At 45.3% G+C, this 27,512-nt stretch overlaps 1 protein-coding gene across 4 annotated transcripts in view; it reads left to right on the top strand.

Moving 5' to 3' along the window:
• Positions 1 to 27,512, top strand: part of NCOA5 (nuclear receptor coactivator 5) — a 102,578-nt gene that overhangs the window by 63,036 nt on the left and 12,030 nt on the right. For all 4 annotated transcript variants that reach the window (XM_033915114.1, XM_033915115.1, XM_033915116.1 and 1 more), the window contains 3 exons: positions 20,557 to 20,663; positions 21,020 to 21,146; positions 21,311 to 21,510. In XM_033915114.1, the coding sequence (XP_033771005.1) occupies positions 20,557 to 20,663; positions 21,020 to 21,146; positions 21,311 to 21,510 (434 nt within the window). The remainder of the gene's footprint in view (positions 1 to 20,556; positions 20,664 to 21,019; positions 21,147 to 21,310; positions 21,511 to 27,512) is intronic.

Genomic DNA, 27,512 nt, shown 5'->3' with positions numbered 1-27,512 from the left:
TGTTATGATTCCATGATGCCTATACAGTCAAACTTCGGTTTGCGAGTAACCCTGTTTGCGAGTGTTTTGCAAGACGAGCAAAACATTCTTGCAAAACTTGTCTCGCAAACCGAGTTGCGAGCACCCACCCCAAGAACCGGCATCGCTGCCCCCCCCCCCCCCCCCCCCGCTCGAATTGCCACCTTCCTGCGAGAACAGGCACCCCCCTGCCCGACCAACTTTTACTCAAAGCTGGCAGAGGCAGGAAGAAGATCTTCAAGCGGCACTGGCACGTCCTGTGGGCTGCGTGCCGGTGCCAGACCGGGGGGGGGGCCTTTGGGAGCAATGCCGATTCTCGTGCCAGTGCCAGACAGGAGGTGAGTTAAAGTTGGTCGGGCGGGGGGGGGGGGTACCGGTTCACACTGGAGGGGGGGGGGCTTTGTCAGCGGGGGGGAGGGGGGGAGCAGCGCCGCTGGCCTGGGGGGGGGGAACGTATCAAAGCGAGTTTCCATTATTTCCTATGGGGAAACTCGCTTTGATATATGAGTATTTTGGTTTACGAGCATGCTTCTGGAACGAATTATGCTCGTAAACCAAGGTTCCACTGTATTCTGTCCCAACTACAGAATAGAGCTGCAACAGTACACATGACATTGCTGGTGGTGCAGCAATCCTTTTATCCTTGTGCTTGCTTCTTCAGTCACTTGATTTAAACTTTAAAGTGAAAGTACAGGGCTGAAGAGGAGCAAACATGGGGACCAGAAAGAATGCTCAGGACCACCCCATGACATTTACTGCTGCTGCTGGAGTAGTATGTTTGTGTGGGAGAATAAGGGTGATAGAGAAAGGGAGACAGAGTTGCTAGAGAAAATTGAATAATAATAATCAGTTTATATATCGCAAGGCTGTAAAGTTCTATGCGGTTTACAGTAGTTAAAAAAGAACAAACCAATAAAAGTTGAATAGAACTAAGAAAGTTAAAAGCCAATAATTAGAAACACTAAAATGATCAAAATAGTGCATAATAAAATTTTTACGAATTAGCTGCCTAAATACTTCGAAAACAGATGATTTTAGATGTCTCCTAAGTTCCCCATAAGTGTCAGTAAGCAAAAGCAATTGTTCTAAATCCTTACCCCATAACGCTGCTTGATATGAAAAAAGATTTTGATGATGTTTAAGTTTACATCCTCCAAAAGGCAGAAAAACAAAATTCAGATGCGAGTTTCTCTTATGTCTGTTGGTTGCAAAAGAGAAAAGCTCAATTATATATTTGGGAGCTAAACCAAACAAAGCCTTAAAACAGAAGCAACCAAACTTAAACTTCACCTGCACCTCCATTGGCAGCCAATGCAGTACTCGATAGGAGAGTGTTATGTGATCATATTTCTTCAACCTAAAAATCAGCCTGACTGCTGCATTTTGTTCTATTCGCAATCGTTGCATATTCTTCTGGGAAGTTGCCAAATAGGCAATATTGCAGTAATCAAGCTGGCTTAGTATAAGAGACTGTACCAAAACTCTAAATGATGAAACATCAAAATACGCCCTAATGGACCGAAGCTTCCAAAGAGTAAAGAAACCCTCTCTGACCTGAGAGTCCACCTGGTTCTTAATAGTCAAGCCCTAGTCCAGTATTATTCCCAAAACCTTAATGGTAGATTGATTAGGATAGTTGAATTTATTTATATGCAATGATGTTTTAGTATCAAACGGGTGCAGTGAAGCTACAAAAAACTGTTACGGTACTAGGGAAAAAGTAAAATAAAACATTTGAATGGGGAAAAGAAACCAAATAGAATTGACACATAAAAAGGAGTAAATGAGGATAAAGCAAGTTAAACACTGTGAAGCTTTTAAATTGTGTTTGTGTAGGGCGGGAGTAGATAATTCCAGTCCTCGAGAGCCAGGTCAGGTTTTCTGGATATCCACAATAAATATGCATGAGATAGATTTGCATCTCAAGGAGGCAGTGCATGCAAATCCATCTCATACAAATTCATTGTGGATATCCTGAAAACCTGACCTGGCTCCAGCTCTCGAGGACTGGAATTGCTTACCCCTAGTGTAGGGCAACCATTCCCAACCCAGTCCTCAGGGCACACCTAGTTCCATCATGTTTTCAGGATGTCCACAATGAGTGTACACCAAAGAAATTTGCATGCACTGCCTCAGTTGAATACAAATCAAACTTAAGAATATTCATTGTGGATATCCTGAAAACCTGATGGGTCTAGGTATTTCTGAGGACTGGGTTGGGAATGGCTTGTGTAGGATAAGTCTGAACAGAAAAACACAACAGTCATGAAAAATTATTGTATTCTGATTTGTGGAAATCAACCCTTGAGTTTTATAATGCCAGCTTTTCTTTTTCTTTTTATTTTATATTTATGTCTAATATATTTGACATTCATAGAAAAGTGTTTCCCATAGGCATTTATTAAATGCATTCATGAATTGAATCAAAAAGGAAAATGAATCTTCAAATGGGATAGCCAAAACACAGATTAGCACAAGGCTGTGCTTCCCTACATAATTTTCATTTACACACACTCTTCCTATGTGATCCTGTGAACAAAAGGAAGTCTCATTCAATATAAATCGAGTTTTCACTGTGTGGCTCTTTGCATACTTTTGGGAATAATAGTATTCTTATAAGTAAGTATATTTCCTTAGTGTCGAGCTACACTGTTCCTCACAAGTGAACGCTATTCCTTCCACCAGCAGCTGGGCATAAAGAAAAAAGCTGAGCATTACCAGTGACCTCACCGGGTACTGATGGTGTCCCTTGGAAAGATCCAGTATGTTCTCTACCTCAGCAGATGGTAGTTTTCTGCTGTCTGGTGCTCTGGTCCCTGGCCTAGCTACCTTCCCAGCTTGATTGAGCCTAAAGGCTGCACCTAGTTGAGTGCAGAGCTTGGCTCTCCTGCCATCAGTTGTGCTTTAAAGCCCACTGGGCAATGAGGCTTGTGGCTCAGTCCTACAGAATTCTGCCCAAGAAATGGGGGTTCCCCTAGACCCACTCACTTTGGGTGTAATCTTCCCAGACTCCTTTACAGCTTCTAGATATAGTGTTTAAAAAAAATCTTATTCTTTAGCACTCTCCACACTGGTATAGGAAATCTTACAAGCAAAAAATCTTATTCTTTAGCACTCTCCAGACTGGTATAGGAAATCTTACAAGCGGGTATATATCTTATGATTAGAAGGTGGAGACTGAAAACAAAACTGTGGAACAGTAAATAAAAGGTATCTTCCCCTATTTCTATCAGTCTTCTTTCAGTCTCAGCAGGTGTAAGGAGCTGTACCCATCTCTCTTGGTAGGGCCGGAATGAGCTTGGGTGGGCCCTGTTTGAGGGGTCCGTCCGACCTCGGGAGTGTCAAACCCAGCGGGTCTCATGCTGGGTCCCTCTATCTCCCCAACATTTTTTTAGAGGTGCCTCAGCAGTAAGCCTTGCCTCCTAAGTCAAGCAAGGCATGCTGCTTTGAGAGCCAGTGGAGTCTGTTCTGGGAAAAAAAAAATCCTAAGGTAGTGCTGGTCTGAAAGGTTGCTTTCCATTTAAATAACCTGTAAATTACTGTATTTTTTGACTAACCGGCACTTTTCTTCAGCTAGGTTGCGTATTGACCAATCGAGCACTTCTTAGGGGAAGTGGTGCACAATTTGGTCCAGACGTGAGGCACTTGCGGCCGGCTGCAAACAGCTGTTCGGGGCGGTGCAGTCGTGGAGCCCCGTTGGCAGCGGCTGCAAGGGTCCAGGGTTCCCCGGCCCTAGTGCCTCATGAGTCGGCATAGAGCAGTGGGGAAGCCCAGTCTTCCCACACTGCCCCCGGAGGGAATCCCTCTCAGCTGATTTTTGTTAACAGCTGATGCTGGCTTGCCTGCTTAGCGGCTGGGACAGTTCAGGCTTCCCAGCTGCTACACTCCCCAGAGGGGTTATTTTTGGCAGGAACTTCACCTTTTTCACAGACAGGCACCTCCATTTTGTCTGCAACCTCAGGTGACCGTCCCCCTGTATTAGAAAAACGGACATGTTTCAGCTGGGTCCCCTGCTGTGGCAGGGAGAGTCCCATGGGACCCCTGGGGGGTTTTCCCCTGTTAATTTTTGCTTTGTGCAGAGCCTTTTTTCAGAGCGGCTGGGGGTCCCTCCACATCCCCTGTAGCTTTGCCTCCTCCTTTGGCGTCCCCTCTTCCTCCTCCCTCGTCCAAGCGCCTGCGGGTGGCTTGGGTTGCGGATTGGTAGTCAGGAGCATTTTGGCCTGGATGAGGACCTAGACCCCTTTGAGGAATTCCAGGATCCTCTCGAGGGGACAGCTGCTGGCTGCAGGGCATCGGGTTTCCCACCTTCTGGCGATGAGGCGTCAGTGGTGCGCCTTTTTCAAAGGGATGAGCTACCAGACCTGATTCAGCAGTTCTCGTCGGTGCTGCGTTTAGAAGAAGCGCCACCGGAAACCCTGCTTGTGGAGGACCCTCTTAGGGGGATCCGCGCTGTATCCCGCTCTTTCCTATACATCAGGATATTCAGGATCTCGTACTGGCGCATTGGAATACGCTGGAGGCGCCATTTCAGTTGGCGCATGCTATGGCTTGTTTGTATCCCATCCCGGGAGGAGATAGGGCTACTTTGAAGTCACCAGTGGTAGACGCGGTGGTCTCAACGATTGCTAAGTGGCATACCGTGCCTTTGAGGGCAGTTCTGCCTTACGTGGCCCTGAGGAGTGTAAGTTGGGAGACCATTCTTAAACAGAATTTTGATGTCTCTGCCTTGGGGGTCCAGGCGGCTATTTGTGGGGGGCCGGTGGCTCGTGCCATGTTTCGGTGGGCCGAGCGTATCCTGGATCGTGAGTGTTGACTGGTCCGTGGTGGATCCAGAGGTGGCAAAGTTGAGATGGCTGCCTCGTAACTCTCAGATGCTCTCTCTGACTTGATGCGGACGTCTGCCAAGTCTATGAGTGGCCGTGCGACATACTTTGTGGTTTCGCACTTGGTCGGAGGTTGCCGCGTCCCAAACTAAGCTTACTAAATTTCTCTTTCGAGGATCTTTTTTATTTGGAGAGTATTTAGATAAGTTGGTTCAGACTCTGACGGACTCTAAATTGTCCCACCTGCCTGAGGATAGTGCCTGCCCGGTGTCTCAGGTTGGCACTGCCTGCAGGCATCAGCAGGTGTTCTACAAATATCGCCCTGCTACATTTCAGGCTTCGGGGTTGTTCCAGGGTTGTTTATCAGCATATGCAGTACTTTCAGGGGGCCCGTCGGGGGCTGGAATCCCTCCGCTGGTTCCCCTGCTGCCCATCCTGCCCAATGACTCTTTGCCGGCGCCCCCTTTGGTTCCTGTGGGTGCCCGGCTACATGAGATTTTGTTCCCAAGAGGGCTGAGCTCACGTCAGATCAGTGGGTCCTGGAAGTGGTGCGGGACGGTTATGCTCTAGAGCAGTGGTTCCCAAACCTGTCCTGGGGTCCCCCAGCCAGTCGGGTTTTCAAGATATCCCTAATGAATATGCATGAGAGAGATTTGCATATAATGGAAGTGACAGGTATGCAAATCTCTTTCATGCATATTCATTAGGGATATCTTAAAAACCTGACTGGCTGGGGGTCCCCCAGGACAGGTTTGGGAACCACTGCTCTAGAGTTTGCCCGCTCTCTGCCAGATCATTTTCTAGCCTCTCTGTGTCAGACAGCATGGAAGATGCAGGCTTTTAGCCAGACCCTTCAACGCTTGCTCAATATTCAAGCAGTTGTTCCTGTACCCTCAGGAGTGCGGCACCGATAGGTACTCAATTTACTTTGTGGTGCCCAAGAAGGAGGGGACCTTTCGACCCATCTTAGATTTAATAGGGTTCAACAGGGCTCTCAATATTCCCTCTTTTTGCATGGAAACACTGCTTTCTGTCATTCTGGTCTTTCAGTCGGGAGAGTTCCTGACTTCTCTCGATCTGACGGAGGCCTACTTGCATGTTCCAATTCGGGCCTCCCATCAGCACTTCCTTCACTTTGCGATCTTGGGTCAGTGCTATCAGTTCTGTGCGCTTCATTTTGGCCTGGCCACAGCTCCCCGGACATTCACCAAGGGGTATGGTGATCGTCACGGCAGCAGCCTTGAGGACAGAGGCATTCTGGTGCATCCCTACATAGACAAAGTCATTTCAGGAGAGCACCCAGGTTACGGCTGGGGTGGTGAAGTTTCTGCAGTTGCTGGGATGGGTGGTCAACCTTTCCAAGAGTTGGTTGGTTCCATCTCAGAATCTGGAGTACCTTGAGGTTCTGTTCATCACCTTCTTGGGGAAGGTCTTCTTTCCAGAAGCCCGGGTAAGCAAATTGCAATCTCAGATTCACCTGTTTATGGCGTCCCGGTGTCCTTGGATGCAGGTTTTCCTCCAAGTCTTGTGGTCGATGGCTTCACTAGATGTAGTAAGGTGGGTGCAGGCCCACATGCGTCCTCTTCAGCATGCTCTTCTTTGGAGGTGGTCACCCTAGAGCAGGGGTGTCCAATGTCGGTCCTCGAGGGCCGCAGTCCAGTCGGGTTTTCAGGATTTCCCCAATGAATATGCATTGAAAGCAGTGCATACAAAGAGATCTCATGCATATTCATTGGGGAAATCCTGAAAACACGACTGGACTGCGGCCCTCGAGGACTGACATTGGACACCCCTGCCCTAGAGGCACAGTTTGGATCTCCTTGTTCCTCTGAGAGGCTTGGCGCGCTGCGGTCTTCATTAGTGGCTCCATATCTCTCATCTTGTTCAAGGAAGATTAAGGAAGAAATAGAGTATTGATGACAGGATGTTGAATATTCATGATGGAGTCATGTGGTGTCCTAAGTCTTAAATATTAGTAAATGAATGAACTGAGGATTAAGATGTCCCGTAACAGCATCTAACTAAAGAAGCTGTTGCCTGGCCCACAGGAGTCCTCTTAGTCTGTAGTTAATTCCACTGCTGTGACTGAGGCCAAGTCTTGGCCCGTGAGAGCCTTCTATGTCTGTGCTTAGGACTTCACAGGAGGTCGGAGATGAAGTGAAAGTCCTGTATTGTAGCTGATGATCCGTTATTCTCCTCAGATGAGTCTGTGTCAGCGAGGGTGATTCACCTCCTCCAGCAGGCCAAACCAGGACCTTAGGAGGAAGGCGTAAGAGGAGCAGAAAACTTATTCACTGTTTTGTGTCCCACTGCGCCGGTTGCTTTTTATGATGGATTGCCATCTTTAGAGTTTTTCCCCTTTTCCATCTATGTCAGGGATTATATGTTTCCCGCCCCTAGCAGTGATGAAACATGGCACTGGGTTGAAAGAGCGAGTGGCACAGTCTGTGGTCTTGGTGACGCCAGGTTACCATTGGCACGAAAAGAGCCACTGAGAGAGAGTTGCTGTCCATCACGTCGGGCTCTGGGATAGTATTGAGAGGAGCCCTTGCGGTCCTAAAGGTAGTTGGGTTCACCAGCAAAATGTCTACTGGAGGCAAACGCGAAAACTCAGCCCAAGATGCCGCTGGACCCCCGAGTGGAAAGAGCCTTGAGAAATTCTGGAAATGTCTAGTTCAGAAGAAGAAAAGCGGATGCAATAGTCTCTTTGAACCAACGCGCAATGATAGCCCTAGAAGCACCATTCCCTGACAAGGACCCACAAGAAGGGATGATCTGATCTCCCAAACTCCTGTCTCCTCTGCACAGAAGAGTGAAGAAACCGACAGATATCTAACTTGTGCAACTGCTTCTGCTCAGAAGATCCCTCCCAACTACCCAACATCGGGAGGACCACTGCCTGATTGACATGAAAAGGAGAAACTACCTTTGGCAGAAAAGCAGGAACAGGTCCCAACACTACCTGCTCCCTAGAAAACTCCAAGAAGGGAGACCTATAAGAGAGAGCCTGCAGCTCTGAAACACAACTAGCAGAAGTAATAGCCACCAAGACCGCCAAAAGAGTAAGGTCCCTCAACGAGCAGGCACACAAAGACTCAAAAGAGGGGGTGCACCAGCCCGGACCAGACTCAAATCCCCAGAGGGAACAGACAGCTACACAGGAGGTTTGGGCAATTTGGCCACTTGCAAGAAGCGAAAGACCTCAGAAATAGCAGACAACTGCTGACCCTGTAACAACCCCCAAAAGGCCGACAGCGGAACCAGGAGAGAAGACCAAGCCAGGCCCCTATCCACGCCATCCTGCAAAAGCTCCAAGATGTTAGGCAGAGAAGTACAAAAAGAGACCACTCCACACCAGTCCTCAAAGATATGCCACATCCGCACATAAACCCAAGATGTAGAAAGTCTCCGAGACCCCAAGAGGGTGGAGATCATTTCATCTGAATACCCCTTCTTACCTAGGCATTCCCCATCAAGAGCCAAGTCGTAAGACAAAAAAAAGACCGGGATCGAACATGGGCAAGGGTCCTGAGTCAGCAGATGAAGAAGCGGGGTGTTTTGGCATTGATCCTCGTGGCCATCAGGTCCATGAGGGGCTGACCGCAAGACTGCACTATTAACTGCAAGGCCACGTGGCTTAGACACCACTCTCTGGGATCTAGCAAGGGACTGAGGAGGTCTGCCTGAACATGCTCCACTCCGTCTATATGAGAGGCCAAGATGTCCTGAAGGTGGGACTCTGAGCTCTTGGTGCCCCCCCTGACGATTGACATAGGCCACCGCCGTGGCATTGTCTGACAGAATTCTGACTGACTTGCCCGACAAGAAGGAGCGGAAGGCCAGACAGACGGCTCGGGTCTCCATAGGAACATATATGAATTGCCGTTGCTGGGTCAGACCAGTGGTCCATTATGCCCAGCAGCCCGCTCATGCGGCGGCCCTTAGGCCAAATACCAGTGCCCTAACTGAGTCTAGCCTTACCTGCGTACGTTTTGGTTCAGCAGGAACTTGTCTAACTTTGTCGAGGGCTCGAGATCTTCAGGCGGGTTTGCTTTCGGGGCTCCGTTGGTGACGTCACCCATTAGTGGGAATATCTGCCTGCTGTCCCTGGATAACAACCGTTACGGTAAGTAACTGTGCTTTCTGTGCGCAAAATTAGGAAATTTTGCAAGTTTATTTGTCAAAATTTAAACAGTATTTTTGCTAATTATCCATATTCTATTTAAACAGTTAATATAAAATGTTTTTCTTCTACCTTTGTTGTCTGGATGTTTTATTTTTCCATCATGTTGGTTCCAGTTTTCGTTTTTCTGCTTTCCTGTCATCTGCTAAGTCTCCTTTCAAGTGGCTGCTATCCATTTGTCTTTTCTACTCTGTCTTGTCTATTCCCTCACTACATCTGCCTCAGATATATGTTGACTTTCTACTGTTGTTTTGTTTGGAGTGTATGTTTGTAATATACAAAATTTTTTCAATAAAAATATATATATATAAAAAAGGAGGCACCTATGAAGCTAGGCGCTGGATTCAAATCTAAGCATGGCACCTAACAATGCCTCAGTTTAAAGTAGGTATGGTTAGGGGAAGAGAGATCTTAGGCACCGTTAGCCACAATTCTCCGTCAAATTTAGGCACCAGAGAAAGGAAAATGGTAAAACCAGAGGACATCATTTGAGGCTGAGGGGTTGGAGACTCAAGAGCAATGTAAGGAAATTCTTCTTTATGGAATGCGTCCCGAGAAAGGTGGTGAAGAGGAAAATGGTGACGGAGTTCAAAAAAGCGTGGGATGAACACAGAGGATCTAGAATCAGAAAATAATAGCAAATATTGAAGAACTAAGGGCAGCACTGGGCAGACTTGCACGGTCTGTCTGTATATGGCCATTTGGGGGAGGATGGGCTGGAGACTTCAGCAGTTGGAACCTAAGAACAGTATCGAGCAGAGCTTTGGTTTCTTGCCCAGAAATAGCTAAGAAGAAAAGAATTTTAAAAATTTAAATTGAATCAGGTTGGGCAGACTGGATGGACCATTCAGGTCTTTATCTACCATTATCTACCATCATTCCTTTATATGAGTAGCTCTTTTCTGCCTCTTTCTTGCCCTTCTCCTCTTTGCACTTTTCAGCTACCTGTCAAATTTTCATCTTCTCTACCATTCCCTATCTCATTCCTTCCTCAGCCCTCCATTCCATTGGATAGGGACAGATTCTTCAGACTGAAGGGGACAACAAGTACGAGGGGGCATTCGGAGAAACTGAAGGGAGATAGGTTCAAAACAAATGCAAGGAAGTTTTTTTTCACCCAAAGGGTCGTGGACACTTGGAATGCGCTACCGGAGGAAGTGATCAGGCAGAGTACGGTACAGGGATTCAAACAGGGATTGGACGGATTCCTGAGGGATAAAGGGATCATGGGATACTGAGGGAGGTGCTGGGATGTAACACAAGTATAGAAAGCTAACCAGGTAATAAGTATAGAAACCCAACCAGGTCGTGCATGTGCAAGACCGGAGGGTTAGGACTTCGATGGGAAGATAGGACTTAAATGAGAAACCCAAGGTGGCAAGGGAGCCCCTTCTGGAGTTTTGGGCCGCCGCGGGAGCGGACTGCTGGGCAGGATGGACCTATGGTCTGACCCGGCGGAGGCACTACTTATGTTCTTATGTCTTGAATCCCTGGAGGGTGTTTTCCTCTATAACAGCCTCTGGAAGACCATTCCAGTTTTCTGCCACTCTCTGGATGAAAAAGAACTTCCTTACGTTTGTATAGAATCTATCCCCTTTTAACTTTAGAGAGTGCCCTCTTGTTCTCCCTACCTTGGAGAGGGTGAACAACCTGTCTTTATCTACTAAATCTATTCCCTTCATTATCTTGAATGTTCGATCATATCCCCTCTCAGTCTTCTCTTTTCAAGGGAGAAGAGGCCCAGTTTCTCTAATCTCTCACTGTATGGCAACTCCTCCAGCCCCTTAACCATTTTAGTCGCTCTTCACTGGACTCTTTCGAGTAGTACTGTGTCCTTCTTCATATACGGCGATCGGTGCTGGACGCAGTATTCCAGGTGAGGGTGTACCATGGTCCGGTACAGTGGCATGATAACTTTCTTAATCATTCCTAGCATTCTGTTCGCCCTTTTCGCCGCTGCCGCCACACATTGCACGGACGATTTCATTGACTTGTTGACCAGTACTCCCAAGTCTCTTTCCTGGAGGGTCTCTCCAAGCACTGCACCGGACATCCTGTATTTGTGTATAAGATTTTTGTTACCGACCTTACACTTATCCATGTTAAACCTCATTTGCCATGTCGCAGCCCATTTCTCGAGCGTGTTGCTGGTCTTCACAATCCTCCTGCGTCTTCACTACTCTGAATAACTTGGTATCGTCTGCAAATTTAATCACCTCACTCGTCGTACCAATTTCCAGGTTGTTTATAAATATGTTGAAGAGCACGGGTCCAAGTACCGAACCCTGCGACACTCCACTCATGACGCTATTCCAGTCCAAGTATTGTTCTTTTACCCCCACTCTCTGTTTCCTATCCGCCAGCCAGTTTTTAATCCACATGAGTATTTCATCCTCGATTCCATGGCTTGCAATTTTTCGAAGTAGTCGTTCATGCGGAACCTTGTTGAACGCCTTCTGAAGATCCAGATATAGAATGTCGACTGGATCACCCTTGTCTATCTGCCTGTTTACTCCCTTGAAGAAGTGCAGCAAGTTCGTCAAGCAAGATCTTCCTTTGCTGAAGCCGTGTTGGCTGGTTCTCATCAGATTGTGTCTGTCAAGATGATCAATGATGCGGTCCTTTATCAGCGCCTCTACCATCTTTCCTGCTACCAAGGTCAGGCTCACCGGTCTGTAGTTTCCCGGATCTCCCCTCAAACCTTTCTTGAAGACTGGCATAACATTCGTCACTTTCCAGTCTTCCAGAATCCTTCTTGATTTGATCGACAAATTGGCTATTAGTTGAAGCAGTTCAGCTATAGCCCCTTTTAGTTCCTTGATTACCCTTGGATGGATGCCAGCCGGTCCCGGGGATTTATCATTTTTAAGCCTATCAATCTGCCTGCATAGCTCTTCTAGACCCACTGTCAACCCTGTCAATTTCCCATCTTCGTTTCCTGTGTATAGCCTGTCGGCTTCCGGTATGTTGTGTATACAGTGGTGCCTCGCATAACGAACGCCTCGCACAACGAACGCTGCACACAACGAACTTCATGTCTTGATTCACACAATGAACTTCGTTTCACACAACAAACTTCACACAACGAACTTCGTTTCACACAACGAAGTCGCCCGAGCTGCCGATGTATTGCATCCTTCCGCGCAGGCACTGCAGGCAGTCGTTAGTCACTGCGCTTAACTGCCCTCTCTCACTGTATACAGTCGTCCTTTTAAGATAAACTCAATATTTTTTATATATCATGGCTTCTAAAAAAAGCAGGAAGGTGATTTCTGTTGAAATGAAACGGGAAATAATTAGAAGGAGTGAATGTGGGGTAAAACAGTGTGACCTCGTCAAAGAGTTTGGCCTCAGCAAGACCACCATTTTCACCATTTTGACAAATTTATCTTTTTTTATGTCATCTTAGCATATTTTATGCTGCAGAACGAATTATTTTTTTTAACATGTATTGTTATGGGAAAACGCGTTTCACATAATGAACTTTTCGCATAACAAACTTGCTCCTGGAACGAATTAAGTTCGTTGTGTGAGGCACCACTGTATTCTCTTTGGTAAATACAGACGCAAAAAATGGTTCAATTTGTCAGCGATGGCTTTGTTTTCTTTTAGCACTCCATTTATTCCATGGTCATCCAATGGCCCACTGCTTCCTTTGCGGGTCGTTTCCCCTTAATATATAGCCTTCTTAGCTATTTTTTCTCGTAGTCTCTTTTGGCCCCTCTTACCGCCTTATGGCACCTGCTTTGATGTTTGTGCTTTTTCCAGTTTTTGACCTTTTCCATTCCTTAAATGAAAGTCTTCTTGTCTCTGATCTCTTCCTTCACCACTAGTGAGCCACACCGGTTCCTTGTTCTTTTTCCTCTTGGATCCCTTGTTGATATGTGGTATATATAGATTTTGCATCTCGGTGACTGTGTCCTTAAAAAGGGACCGTGCTTGCTCTAGCATTTTTACAGTGCTTATCCTCTTCTTAATCTTCTTCCCCACCATGAGTCTCATCCTTTTATAATTCCCTTTTCGGAAGTTCAGTGCTGTGGCTGTCGTTCTGGATCGATGTTTTACCCCTGTGTCCAGGTTGAAGCAGACCATATTGTGATCACTGCTTCCCAGCGCCCCTTCTACACCTTGCGCCGGTCCTCGTAGTCCATTTAGAATTAAGACCAGAATTGCATTTCCTCTCGTATTTTCCTTGACAAGTTGTTCCAGGAAGCAATCGCCTACAGCATCCAGGAACTTGGTCTCCCTACCGCAGCCGGAGGTGCCTAGATTCCAGTCTATCCACGGATAATTGAATTCACCCATGATAACTGCGTTGCCTTCCTTGCGCTTAATCTTGTCTGTTGTTTCTCCATCAATTTCTTCGGACTGCCCTGGGGGGTCGGCAGTAGATGACGATCTTCGTTTCCGATCCATTTGTTCCCTGAATTTTGACCCATAGAGACTAACTTATTTTTCATTTCCAGCGCTTTCTCTCCGGCAATACCTCCACCTTTTTGACCCACTCTTGTCTCTGCAGTATAGCTTGTAGCACAGTAGCACAGTGTCCCAGACGTTTTCCTCATTCCACTATGTTTCTGTGATGCCGATGATGCCTCCTCTGTGGACCAGGTGCCCTGAGCTGAGTGACTCAGACACTGAGCTCCTCAACCGAGGAGACTGGCATCCGTGAGAAGCACCATCCACTGAGGGTGACATTACCCTTTTTTTGTTAGATAGCTAAGGCCCTGCTTGTTTCCAGGGAAAGTAATAGGGATTCTCCTTAGACAGCAAGGGAATGCAATCATACTTACATTACATTACACTAGTGACTTATATTCCGCCTTTACCTTGCAGTTCTAAGCGGATTACAGTATAAGACAGCTGGACATTTCCAGGAAGTTACAATTTAGGGGATGCTTAGGATATAGTATAAGATAGGTGGGATTTTCTAGGAAGTTACAATTGGGGGATACTTACATAATAGATGCAAGGAATTACAATTTAGGGGACGTTTACATAGTAGATGCAGGGGGATTACTGTATAGGGAAGGTTTAATAGAGGAGGCAGAGGGGAGAAATTGGGGAAGGGAGGAGAATTGAGGAATACTAGTAGGGAAGAAGAGTTTAGGGTTGGTTACTTGTTAGGGTCGGTTGGGAGGTTGTATAGTTTTTTTGAATAGTAGGGTTTTGATATCTTTTTGGAATGATTTAAAGTCACTTGTAGTTGATAACAAGTTGGAGATAAAGGGGTCCAGTTTCACTGCCTGCGTCGCTAGGAGACCGTCGCACATCTTCTTTCGCTGAGTTCCCTTGAGCGGAGGATAGGCGAATAGGTTCTGGGTTCTTCTTATTCTGGATGTGCAGTTGAAATTTAGACGGTTGTTGAGGTAGGTGGGTGCAGATCCGTTTATTGCTTTGTATAGTAGACAATAGAATTGGATTCGAGCACAAAACCATGGTCGCGATACTGCCATGGTAAATGTGCAGTTGAAATTTAGAAGGTTGTTGAGGTAGGTGGGTGCAGATCCGTTTATTGCTTTGTATGGTAGACAATAAAATTTGAAATGGATTTGAGCACCCTTCCACCTTTCCCGCTATTTTTATATTTTTTTCCACAGCTAGAATGTCAAGGGAAGAAGCCATGGATGATGGGAGTTCCTGCACATGCTCAGTAAGCCAAAAGGCTTACTATAGCTAGGGGAGAGCACTGACACACAGGCTGTCAGAGGACTTGAACAAGTGTGACTGCATTCCCCTGCTGTCTACTGAGTATCCCCGTTACAAGTAATCAACTTCATTTTCCCCGTACCCAGTAGATCTATTTTGGTACACTCCACTTGTAAAGAACATTGTAGCTAGACACCAAGAGAGGAGAAATTCTTACCTGATAATTTTCTTTCCTTTAGTCAGCTACACTGTTCTGCAACCTGTCCTCGAAAGACTTGTGCTTAGGACTCTGGTTATGTTCTGCATGTTCCTTTCAATATGTGTTTGTGGGTGGGTTGGGTTGTTGTTTTTTTTTTGTTTGGGTTGTTTTTTTTAAGAGAGAAGTTAAATCACACATTCATAATTTACATTAGTTCTGGTTCCTGTGAGATTGTTGTATCATGGAGAGTACAGGATAATGAGTGTCACTCTATAGTGGTATGCTCGCTTGATTAATATTGCAGCTGCAGTGGTTGATGGGGCATAGGTATGTTACAAAAAGGGACCTTCTGCTACTTTGGCAGAAGCATCTTTCCAGGGAACACCATCTGCTAATATTGGTAATCACTGGTAAATAGCTTTTTTTTCTCTGCCTTTGTCGGCTGGTAGTAGAGAACACCCACTTGTGCAGAACAATGTAGCTAACTTAGAGCCCCTATACAAAGCCGTGTTTGCTGGTTCGGTAAATGCACCGAAGCCCATTTACCATGACAGTATCGCGACCATGGTTTTGTAAAAGAGGCGCTTATGCAGACTTTTACAAAGGTGTGCAGCTTGGCACCACACCTTTATAAAAGGACTTGTTAATGTAGAAATTACATCGTATCCAATTTTCTTATGTATAAACGTGGGTCTAATTGAACAGCTTTTACAAAGTACAGTCAAACCTCGGTTTGTGAGTGTTTTGCAAGATGAGCAAAACACTCGTGCAGAACCTTAACTCGGAAACCGAGCGTTGTCTCGCTACACGAGCACGAATGGACGCACGCAAGTCAATGAGCACAATCCTGGCCAGATTCCCTCCCCCCAAAAAAAAAAAACCGAGTGAGTAGTGGTGCTCACATGCCTGACTGCACTGGGACTTTTTTGTTTGTAACATGGCAGAAATCTGCATGCTTTTTGAGTACTGCATACTACGGTCAGTATTTTGTGGAAAGCTCACCTTGTGATTAGTGGCTCTACCGTACAGCTTTCTGCAAGGGCCTTTCCGCCGCTGAGGCATGAGGACGTTCAAGGCAGCGATGGGACATGCCTCAGTGCCTCTGACTTGTGCTCCGGTGGCAGCAGACGCCGCTGTTTCCTCCTCTTTCCGAGGCTCCCCGAAATTCCACCAAGGCGCCGCGTGCCATCGACAAGAGTCTAGGAGCACCCCCGGTGGCCTTTTCATGGAGCGGTCCCAGAGCCAGATCTGCCTCTCGGCGTCCTTCCCCCTGCATGAACTCTTTCAAAGAGGATGACGGGGGTGAGTGATAGGACCGGGTATGGTGCTTGTACCTTGAATCTCTCCTTTCTCAGTTGCACTACCAGTTTTGGGGATGTGGAACAAATCATCCGAGTTTCCATTACTTGCTATGGGGAAAGTTGCTTTGATATATGAGCGTGTTGGATTACGAGCATGCTTGTGGAGCGAATTATGCTCGCAAACCAAGGTACCACTGTATTTAACTTCTCATCTGGCAGTTAAACCTTGGATGTTTTCTGCAAGTCTATTTTTTTTTTTGGGGTGGGGGGGTTCCTGAATGGATTTGTTTATAAATATGAAAATATTTTGAGGCTTTAATTCAGAATGAGTGAAATGTGGTTCCCTCAAGTTAAAAACACTGGAGTTACAATAATGTTCTAAATCAAACAAACTTAACATTTTGAAACTTAAAGAGAAGCTTTGAAATACCCGATTTGGAATTTTGATTTGATTTAGTTGTAAGATAAATTATGGAAGCTTTCATCTTTCCTAATTAAAACAATAGAAAAATGAAAACAAATAACTCTTTAACATCAAGTATGACAGACTCAAATATTACAAGGCACTCGCAGCCACAACTTTAACTAAGTTACTGTGGAACTGAGTAGCTGTTTTAAGTATAGAATTTTTTTTCCTTCTCCGAACTAAAAAAAAATCTAGTAAAGTAGCATATCTGAAGTTAGCCTGATAGTTTTGAATTGTCAGGGGGTTTTTTTTGTTTGTTTTTTGCTAACTTATCTATGCTTCTCTTTGGTTTCCTCTTGAGTACTCCTAGGAAGGTGAAAAGTTTAGAGACTTTAATTATTTCAGGTCTTTTTTTTTTTTTTTTTTTTTAATTAAGCACTTCCTTTTAATTTAAGTAGGTCCTAAGAAGTTTCCAAGTTTATTCAAATTTTGATATACCGTTCCACTACTCAAAACCTATTTTCTGTCCCCTCTATTCGTGAACTATTTCTCGATTCTACCCGCAAAACCATTTTCTCAGTCACTGCCCCCATGTTATGGAACACCCTTCTGACAGATCTTAGACAAGAAACATCTCTTGAAAAATTCAAATGTAAACTAAAAACATTCCATTTAAAGATGCCTTCTCAGTTTGATTCCATTTACTTAGTTCCCTAACAGCTTCTATGCAGTCAGCAGTACCGAACTGAAACGCTTCTTTTGAAGCGAACCCTATCCTTGTGTGCTAAAAAAGCTCCTTTTGAGATTTTATTTTTTCATTGTATTTAAGCTCTTACCATTTCCCATTTTTATTCCAGTGTCTGTTTTGTCGTCCCCTCCACTTTTTACTTTTAAGATTGTTTTATCTTAACAATATTCTGATAATTGCTAACCGTTTAGATATGTTTTTGATAAACGGTGTATCAAAGATTAAATAAACTTGGAAACTTGGTTTACAATTCTAAAATAATATAAAACATAAAATTAAAAAGGGGTGGAGGGAACAAGCTTAAGAAGCTTCTATAGAGAGAGAAGATAAGATATTGGGAGTTCAAAAATCTTAAAATTCTTGGTCATAATTAAGTTCTCCATAGACTATTTTACTACATACCAGCAGACTCTCTTTTTGAGTATTTGTAGTTCCAAATGCTTATAGCAAAATCAGATACTCATTGACCTCAAGCAAATGAGCTGTTAGGTCCAAGAGAAAAACTAAGGGGGGCTTCACTAAAGTCAGCTATCATCACTAAACCTGTTTTTATAGGTTTAGCAACGATCGCTGCTAACCAACCCAAATCATTAAACAGCCCACTGTGTGTTTTTCCCCTCGATCGCCCATTTTTCGATCTGATCCAACACATGCAAATTAGCCAAGCGATTGATTCACTTATATCGCTTGGCTATTAGCATCGCATTTTACCGATCCTAAAACCCAATTGCTGTAGACCTATCAGTAACTGTGTTACCAACAGGTCTGCCTAGCTTTTTTTTCAATAGCATTTTGTATGTATTACACACAAAATATCTGTCCCAATGAAAAAAGAATCTGCCGCCGCCACAGGCCCTCCTCCAACAAACGTGGTGACCCACCTGAACCTAAAAAAATGGCTGGAGGGATGCCTACTCCCTCCTGCCACCGGAGGCCCCCTCCAAGCTCTCATGCCACATACCTTTAAGTTGGGAGCAGGAGATACTGAAAACACCTCCTGCTCCTCTCTCGCTGACGACACTGGGCCGGTGCATCATATGATTGGAGGGGGCCTAAGCCCAGTGTCGGCAAGAGAGGAGGAGCAGGAGTTGTTTTCAGTGTCTCCTGCCGTTTTGCCGCTGGGCAGAGTGGGGAGTCGGGATGGCAGGATGGAGTAGGCATCCCTCCTGCCATCTTTTTGGGGTTCAGAGGGGGGTAGCTCGGGGGTACTAGTGCCGGGGGGGGGGATCTTTATTTTTTTATGGGAGAGATGGTGCGTGTTTAACACACACACAATATCTGTGCCATTAAATAAACAAAAAAAAAAAAAAACCAAGCCCTAACAGCAGTGACAGGAGGCTGCTTTCCCTGTCATTGCTGTTAGTGCTCCACCTATGTGTCAGTCGCTCACTTAGCTATTTAATCTGTTACATTTTCATGCAAACTTGATAGTGAATCAATCGCTGTTGGAGAATCGGCCAGCAGCGTTTGAGTCGCTATCTTTAGTGAATCTAGCTCCAAGACTGAAATTTATCAACAGTTAGAAAATTTGCAAGATCCATCTATGGTGCCAATACATTCATTTGCAAAACCATCGTCCAAGGTGTCTTTGAGAGATGTTCTGAATAGGTAGAACAACAGTAGGAGCCTCCTGAAGGATATTCTCCCCCCCCCCCCACCTGTCCCAAATGATGTGGAAGGAATACTCGTAGTCCTTCGATTAAAGTCTCTCTGAGAAGCATCTCGGGTATACTCATCAAAACACTACTACAGGGAACAGGCTAGGAGAGATGGGTTTTATGTCCCAGTAGGAAGAGGTTAGGAAGTCCTAATGCTAGGACTTATTGAATGTTTCTTCAGAAGTCATTTCTGGCAGTAGAGGTGCTGGTATCTCTTGAAGAAACTACCTGTATGTGTTGGTTCAGCAAGCCCTGCACACTCAAGGATCCTTGTACCACAGGATTCTTCATCTTGGCTTTCAAATTAATCATACCAAATAGCCCAAGCTCATGTGTGCCAGCAGGGAATTTCTCTTTGGAAATGTCCTGCAAAGCCATCTCTTTGTTTAAATAGCCCTATAATGAGTAGATGTTGCTTAAGAACTGCCTACAGAATATGCTATCACTGCTCTCGTGGGTCTCCCTAAAATGTTTTGAGATAATCTGGTGGCTAGCATTTGTTCCCCAGTTAATGGCAGATATTTAATTTAATTTAATTCTTATATACCGCTAATAACCGTGAGGTTTCTAAGCGGTTTACAAAAATGAATGCATTAAAAGATACAATAAATAAAAATAAATAAGATAGGTTCTTGGAAATTCCCTAACTGTCCCAAAGGCTCACAATCTAACTAAAGTACCTGAAGAGACAATTTATGAAAAATAAAGATAAAATATAAAGACAGAGATAGAGATAGAAATGAATATTCCACCAAGTAATGAATAAATAAATTTAAAGATAGAATTAAAAATAAATAAGTAAAATAAATAAAAAATAGAGATAAAAAATAAGTATCAACAGAAAAATAAAAAAATATATATTTAAAGTGTTCTCTCCTGCTGGATCGGGGGAGGGAGATATGGTGTCCGTCCATACACTATGGATATCTTCTAGAGTGTAATTTAAAATCAAGATTAAAAAGTCATCTCCCCAAGTATCAAAATACTTCAATCTGTTGAAGGTTCTTTTTTCCAATTCTTTATTCATTTTTCCATCTTCCGTCAAGTATACAATATTACATAAATTGAATCATACACATCACTTGAAATTATTTATAATATCTAAATACATAAATTTACCCTCTCCCCCACCCTCCCTTTTCACAGATATTACAATCTAAATTCAATATACATGTGTTATATTCACAAATATTGATTAAACCTATATTATAACTATATACCCCCCTTCCATAATTATATTTCTAATGAACAAAGCTCTTACTTGCAATGACCTAATGTCTTATGGATAGGACTTTCCCTTTTGAAAATTGGTGCAGACACTATGGGTAAAGACCCATGAACTCTGCATCTCTGTGGGGATAATGAAAATGTCTTATGCATCGTGCAGCATGTTATTGAAGCTACTACTGGATCGGTAGCATGGAATATTGCTACTCCTTGGGTTTTGGCCAGGTACTAGGAACCTGGACTGGCCACCATGAGAACAGACTACTGAGCATGATGGACCTTTGGTTTGAACCAGTAAGGCTATTCTTATGTTTTTACTCAGCTTGATTGTAATTACTTTTCAGGCGAGATGAGCTCTATGACAGATATTATCGTTATGATGATTATCGCAAGAAGGATGAGCTGTTTGTAGACCGTTACCGAGATGAGAGAAACCCCAGAGATGCTGAAGGTTTGTACCTATTCCAATAGTAAAATAACTGCAGTAGCATTTTCATTAGGAATTGTACACCACTGTTGTTCCCTGTAAAACAAGATCATGGAATGAAATATTGCATTCCTGAATTAGTGAAATAGTAGGAAATAAAATCTTTTTACTAATTTTAGTAATGTATGTAAATTTGTTAATGATAATTTTAAACAATATTAAGCTTTGGATATCTTAAAGCCATGCTCCACTGATATGATAGCCTTCTTTTCCTTTGTTGAATGATAGTTTGAGAGTTTGGGTGGGATCACTGTTTTTTATTTTGAATATGTTCCTTAAGCACCATTTATTTTATTTTTTTAATTTCTTGCTTTATTCAGAACGTTTGAAACGTGAGGAACGACGCCGAGAGGAACTCTATCGTCAGTTCTTTGAAGAAATCCAGAGGCGTTTTGATAGCGAGAGACCTGTAGACTGCTCTGTTATTGTTGTTACCAAGCAAGCCAAGTAAGAATGCTAAAAAAAATATCCTTATTTATCACAAGCTTCAAGGAAATCTCTCCAATTATAGTACTGTGGAAGATGGCAAAGAGTTGTGGTTGCCTGTTTATCCTTAAATGTGATGTAGTGTGATAACATTATCTCAACTTTATAACATTTGGTTTACTCAGGGAATATGCTGAATCTGTGGGTCGTAAGGTTCGTGATATAGGGATGATGGTAGACCTGATATTCCTTAATTCGGAGGTGTCCCTGAATCAAGCCCTGGAAGATGTTGGCAGAGGAGGATCACCATTTGCTATTGTTGTAACACAGCAACACCAGGTCCATCACTCCTGCACTGTTAACATTATGTTTGGTACTCCACAAGGTAAGATCATAAAACTTATTATACAAGTTTATATTGCAGAGACTTTGGAGTGGTGGTGTTGAACATGAGCACTTCAAATACAACAATGTTGCTCTATGTTAGTTACTCCTATTTGGAGTGTTACTGTTCTAATTAGCACTTCTTAGTTCTGCTTGGCTATTTGGCAGACTGGTTATATTAGGGGGAAGCACAGCTACTTGTATTGCAGCCAAAAGGTTTTGTCATCTCCACCTGCTGGTCATTACCCATCAGTGAACTGTACCGGTCTGGAGAGTCTAAAAGAGAGAAAATTAGCCGGTAAGAACCTAATTTCTCCTCATTACTAACCAGCACCTTTTTCTATAGCTTACTCGCATATTGTGCAATGAGCAGTTTTGAAGGTACAATGTGCTCATTGTGTTCTAGACGCGCGGTCAATGTGGCCTGCCTGTGCTTGTGGTGTGCCAGCCACCGCGAAGGGGAATCCTCGTCTGTTTCAGGTGCTGACGTCCAGGGATCCCCTTCATGAGTGCCTCGTGCGTCGGAAGCAGGCAGTGGGGAAGACCAAGCTTCCCTCACTGCCCACACAGGGATTTCCCAAGCTGCTGACGGTCAGGGAAATAAGGTTTCTTTTTCCGCTGATGCTGCTGGGGACTCCCTTACAGCTACTTCTGGCTTGCCTGCTTTAGTGGCTGGGACAGTTCAGGCTTCTTTGCCGCTGCAGGCCTCGGGGGAGTTTTTCTGCAGATTTTATGCTAATTTTGGCAGGAAGCTCCTCCATTTTGTCTGCAGTTTCAGGTGACCTTTCCCCAGTTTTGGAGAGAGGGGGCAGTTTTTTCTGGGTTTCCTGCTTTGGCAATGAGTCCTACTGGGTTTGCAGGGGGTTTTTTTCCCCTGATTTTGTTTTAGCCTTGTGCAAGGCTCATCTTCAGACCCTAGGGATCTTGGGTTGTTCGGGGGAGGGGTTCACCCTCCGCACCAGTTTTGACCCCGTCCCCTCCGTTTCGTCCAAGCAGCAGAGGGTCTCTTGGAACGATGATTTTTTGTTTGGGAAGACTTTTCCCTTGAGGAGGACTTGGACCCCGTGGTGGATCTCCAGGATTCTCTTGAGGAGATGGATGCCGCTGGTGGAAGTTTTTCAGAACCACCAGCTGGCGAGGATGCGTCTATTATGCATTTTTTTTTTTGGTGGAAAGAGCGTTAGGAGCTTATTCTTCAGGTTTCCTCTGTTTCGCATTTTGAGGAGGATGCAAAGGAGCCCCCCGCATGTTGTGGACCCCCTGCTTCGAGAGATCTGCTTGGCCTCCCGCTCTTCTCCTATGCATCAGGATATTGTGTTTGCGCAATGGAAGGCGCTGGAAATGCCTTTTCGTTTTGCGCAACCTATGGACCCACCTGTATCCTATCCCGGAGGGGAATAGGGATACCTTGAAGTCGCCGGTGGTGGATGCAGTGGTTTCGGCCATCACACAATGGCATATGGTGCCAGTGGGAGGATGGCTCGGTTTTGCGGGATTCTGAGGAGCATAGGTTACATTCTCTTCTTAAGCAGAGTTTTGATGTGGCTGCCCTGGCAGTCCAGGCGGTGATATGTGGCAGTTCGGTGGCTCGGGCTTGTTTTCGGTGGTCCGAGCGTATATTGGACTGGGAGTCTGATGACTGGTCCTTGGTGGATCAGTAGGTGGCTAAGATTGAGATGAGGGCTTCTTATCTCTTGGATGCCATGCATGTTCCATGGCTCTCAGGGTGATCTCTCGTCGTACCCTGTGGCTCCCGGGCTTGGTAAGCGGATATGGCATCTAAGGCTAAGCTTGCAAAATTTCCATGTAGGGAGTCTTTCTTGTTTGGTTCAGACCTTGACTGATTTTAAGGTGCCCCATCTTCCGGAAGACTGTGCAGGGGGAGTGTTGCTCTGGGGCGTTTGTGTGATTTTTGCTATTATCGCCCTGGTGAAGGGGGCGGCTTCCTTTCCTTCCACCGGGTCTCCCTGGGGCCATTTCTTTCAGCGCATGCAGTCCATTCAGGGGAGGGCATGATCCTTCTGTCGGCTACCCCGTCCAATAACTCATTGCAGGCTCTTCCCCTGGTGCAGGTAGACACTAGACTGCAGGTGTTTTACCAGGGGTGGGCCAAGATCACGACGGATCAGTGGGTCCTGGAGGTGATTCGGGATAGATATGCTCTGGAGTTTTCTCGGCCCTTGCCAGATGCTTCTTATCTTCTCCTTGTTAGACAGCATAGAAGAAGTGGGCTTTTCGTCAGGTGCTACAAAGGTTGCTAGACCTCAAAGCAGTAATTCCAGTACTTCCTCAGGAGTTTTGCACCGGCAAGTATTCCATTTACTTTGTTGTGCCCAAGAAAGAGGGGTCTTTTCGGACCATGTTGGATCTGAAAGAAGTCAACTGGGTGGGGGGGGGCAGAAATAGAGGGAGGGAGCGAGAGCATGCACGTGTTGCAACAAAGAGGAAGTGCATTGGGACATGGGAGGGGTCAAATGCGGGACACAGAAGAGGGGGAGGGAATGCGTTTTTGAACACAGAAGACATGAACTTGGGAGAGAGGATGGAGAAAGGGAGAGAAAGAGATGCTGAGGTGGGGGAGGGAAGGGAATAGAAAGGGAGAATTGGGCATGGGTGTGTTAGTGAGAGGGAAAGAGAGATGGTGTACACGGGGAATGGAAGAAAGGAGAATTTTTGGTCATAGGGAGGGAGTGAGGTACAGATGATAGGGAAGAGAAAGATGAGAGGGCGAAATGTTGTGTTGGAAAGGGAACAGTGGGACAAATTGAAAGGGAAATGAGGAAGAAATGTTGGACATAATGGTGAAGGGAATGGAGGGAGAGATGTGGCAAGGTGCTGGAGAGGGGTGATAGAAGGAGAAATGTTTGGCATGGGGCTGGTGGGCAGGGGCGAAAGATGCTGCACATGGTCCAGGGGATGAGAGAGGGATAAATGCTGGACTATGGTAAAAGGAACCAATGGTTAGCAACAGAAGAATTTGCAGAAGACAGAAAAGCGGGAAAAAAAAAACAGGACCAACTTGATGGAAAAATAAGTATCCAGACAACAAAGGTAAAAAACGGAATTTGTTGACTAAAATATGTTAGCTTTGAGAAATGTATATAGCAGATGTCTTTGTATTGTGTTCAAAAAAAGAAAAGCATTTCTGGTTTTCTACAGTGTTGAAGTACTTGGTGACTCTTGCTTTGGCTGGTGGGGATCCCCAAGCACCACCAGCAGAGGACCTTCTCTAGAGACGGCCAGAACTCCCCTCCACCAAGTGCAGCAGTCGCTGGCAGCATCCATGAGCCACTGAGGTGCAAGTATCTGTGACTCGGATGCTACTGCTTGGCAAAAAGGACCCCTGGCCAACTGCAGAGGAAGTCCTCAGTTGAAAGCTTGAGGGTCCTCATCAGCTGAGTATTTATATTTTATATTTACATTAGAGGCTGTGGTAGAAACCCATTTACTAAGTATGTATTCTTCTCAATATTTCCAAATTAATTAGTGTCTGCTTATTTGTAAATGGGCCTCTACCAGAGCCTTTAATTCAGTAGCATAATTAAATGAAATAACTACTTCTGAAGTTTATAGGGATGGGGGGGGGGGGGGGCGGTGGATTTGATTCCAGCGAGGACAGGCGAGAACGAGTTTGACTCCTAGCGGGGATGGACGGGGACGGGTTTGATTTCTGTCCCTGCACAACTTTGTCCCACCCTGAATTTGAGGGACCGCTCTGTTATGTCCCACTTGTCATAGGAGGAGTGTGTGGTGCGGTGGTTGAAGCTACAGCCTCAGCACCCTGGGGTTGTGGGTTCAAATCCTACGCTGCTCCTTGTGACCCTGGGCAAATCACTTAATCCTCCGTACCCCCAGGTACATTAGATAGATTGTGAGCCCACTGGGACAGACAGAGAAAATGCTTGAGTACTTGATTGTAAAACCGCTTAGATAACCTTAATAGGCGGTATATAAAATCCTAATAAACTTGTTCAAATTTGTCCAGGATTAGAGTGGGATTGTACAAGAACAGAAGATTAGGTTCTAACCTTCGCTAATCTTTTTTCTTGTAAATCCACACACTATCCTAGGAATTGCTGATTTGCCAATTGTCAATAAGTTACTGATAATATGAACTTCTGTTTCTTTGACCAGCCTGTCTAAGATTATCATCCGATCGTATTGTGCACTTTGCCATGGGAGTTTGTGACTACTGTATCCCACCCTACTAGTGCAGGCTGTCTCTCCTTATTGTTCTCCTGTTTTAGTTTATATGAATTTTAAGATGTTTACACTCTGTTATGATCATTCATAATTGTTATGAGCATATTAGACTTGTTTCTCGGGGAGTATCTCCGTACCTCTTCCTCTTATGTGTTCCGTATAGGTATGAATGTTTGCTTTTATACCAACTAGAAGTCAGAGGACAGTCCTGAGGTAAGAGGGGAGGTTCAAAAATATGTAAATGAAGCTTCCTGCAAAAGATCTCATGCGATGGGATACATAACCCACTTGTCCAGGAATACAGTGTGGATTTACATGAAAGATTAGTGAAGGTAAGAACTAGAGAGTTGCGCGGGGACTGAAACCCCACCCGTCCCCGCCAAAGTCCCACCCGTCCCCGTGAGGAATCCCTCCGTCCCCGCGAGGAATCCTCTCCGTCCCCGCCCGTCCCTATAAACTTCAGAAATAGTTATTTCATTTAATTATGCTACTGAATTAAAGGCTCTGGTAGAAACCCATTTACAAATAAGCAAAAAGACTTTATTAATTTGGAAATATTAATTGGGAAGAATACATACTTTGTAAACAGGTTTCTACCAGAGCCTCTTTTGTTTATAAATTTTTATCAACACAACTAATATACTACTTTATCCCAGGACAAGCAGGCAGGTATTCTCACTAGTGGGCGATGTCATCCGACAGAGCCCCGATACGGACGTCTCACAAGCATGTCTTGCTTGAAGAAACTTAGAAGTTTTGAGATGCCCGAACCGCGCATGCGCCAGTGCCTTCCCGCCCGATGGTCCGGGCGTGTCTCCTCAGTTCTTTTCTTTCCGCGGAGCTGAGAAGTTTTACTTCAATTCTGCGCTGACTGAATTCCCGTTTTTTGCCTTCTAATTTCCGCGATTTTGGGTTTCTTTTACTCCTTATCGTGTATTTTCTTTCTTTATTCTTTAAAAAAAAAAAAAAAATTTTCTTCTGGCAAGTCGGCCGGGTCGGCCACGTGGCTCAGGCCCAGCTCCTTCGATCTTGCGGCGGAGCTTTTTCGGCCTATGTCCTGGCCAATCACCGGTTTTAAAAAGTGTAGCAAGTGCCAGCGCGCGATTTCGTTGACGGACCTGCTTCGACGCTGCCTGCAGTGTCTAGGTCCAGAACATTTCCCAAAATCGTGCCGGCCTTGTTCCACTCTTACAGCGCGGGCGTTTAAGCGGCGCTGTCTGTTGTGGGAGTCGATGTTTAAATGGAAGCTGCTAAAGAACCTTCGGCTTTGACGTCATCGGCCGCTTCGCCTGTCCATGCGAAGCCAGCTGCTACTCCCGCTACTCCAGGCCTTCTGAAGCCGGCTTCGTTTACTCCGGTTTCGGCCCCGAGTTCGGCGCCGGTGCCTGTCCCCGTCTCCTCGACTCAGGTACTGCCCTCCACTATTCCACCTGTGGTCATTAAGGTGCCGAAAGCTTCCAAGCAGAAGCACTCGACCACGAAGGAGCGCGAAGACCATGCTGGGGGACCCCCTTTCGGTGCGGAACCCCCCATATCGGCTTCGCTTCGGTCCCTGCTTGAAGCTCAGTATGTCGAGCTCATGCAAACTATGGGACCCAGGTTAATCGCCTCCATCCAGGGTGACCTCCCGGTCCCAGGGGGCGGACCGCCCCCCTCCTCCTCCTCCTCGTCGATTGATCTCGTTGCTTGACGAGGAGGAGCGGCGAAGGGCGGCCGGTCCCTTGAGGCGGGTTTCCATTAGCGACATGCCTCCTTTAGAGCCCATTACGCCTCCGCGCCAACAAAGCGCTGTTCCCCCGA

This window comes from Geotrypetes seraphini, chromosome 11 (genome assembly GCF_902459505.1).
Source record: "Geotrypetes seraphini chromosome 11, aGeoSer1.1, whole genome shotgun sequence".
Taxonomy (NCBI): domain Eukaryota; kingdom Metazoa; phylum Chordata; class Amphibia; order Gymnophiona; family Dermophiidae; genus Geotrypetes; species Geotrypetes seraphini.
The sequence above is the reverse complement of the archived record's forward strand: the minus strand, read 5'-3'. Positions and strand labels throughout refer to the sequence as shown.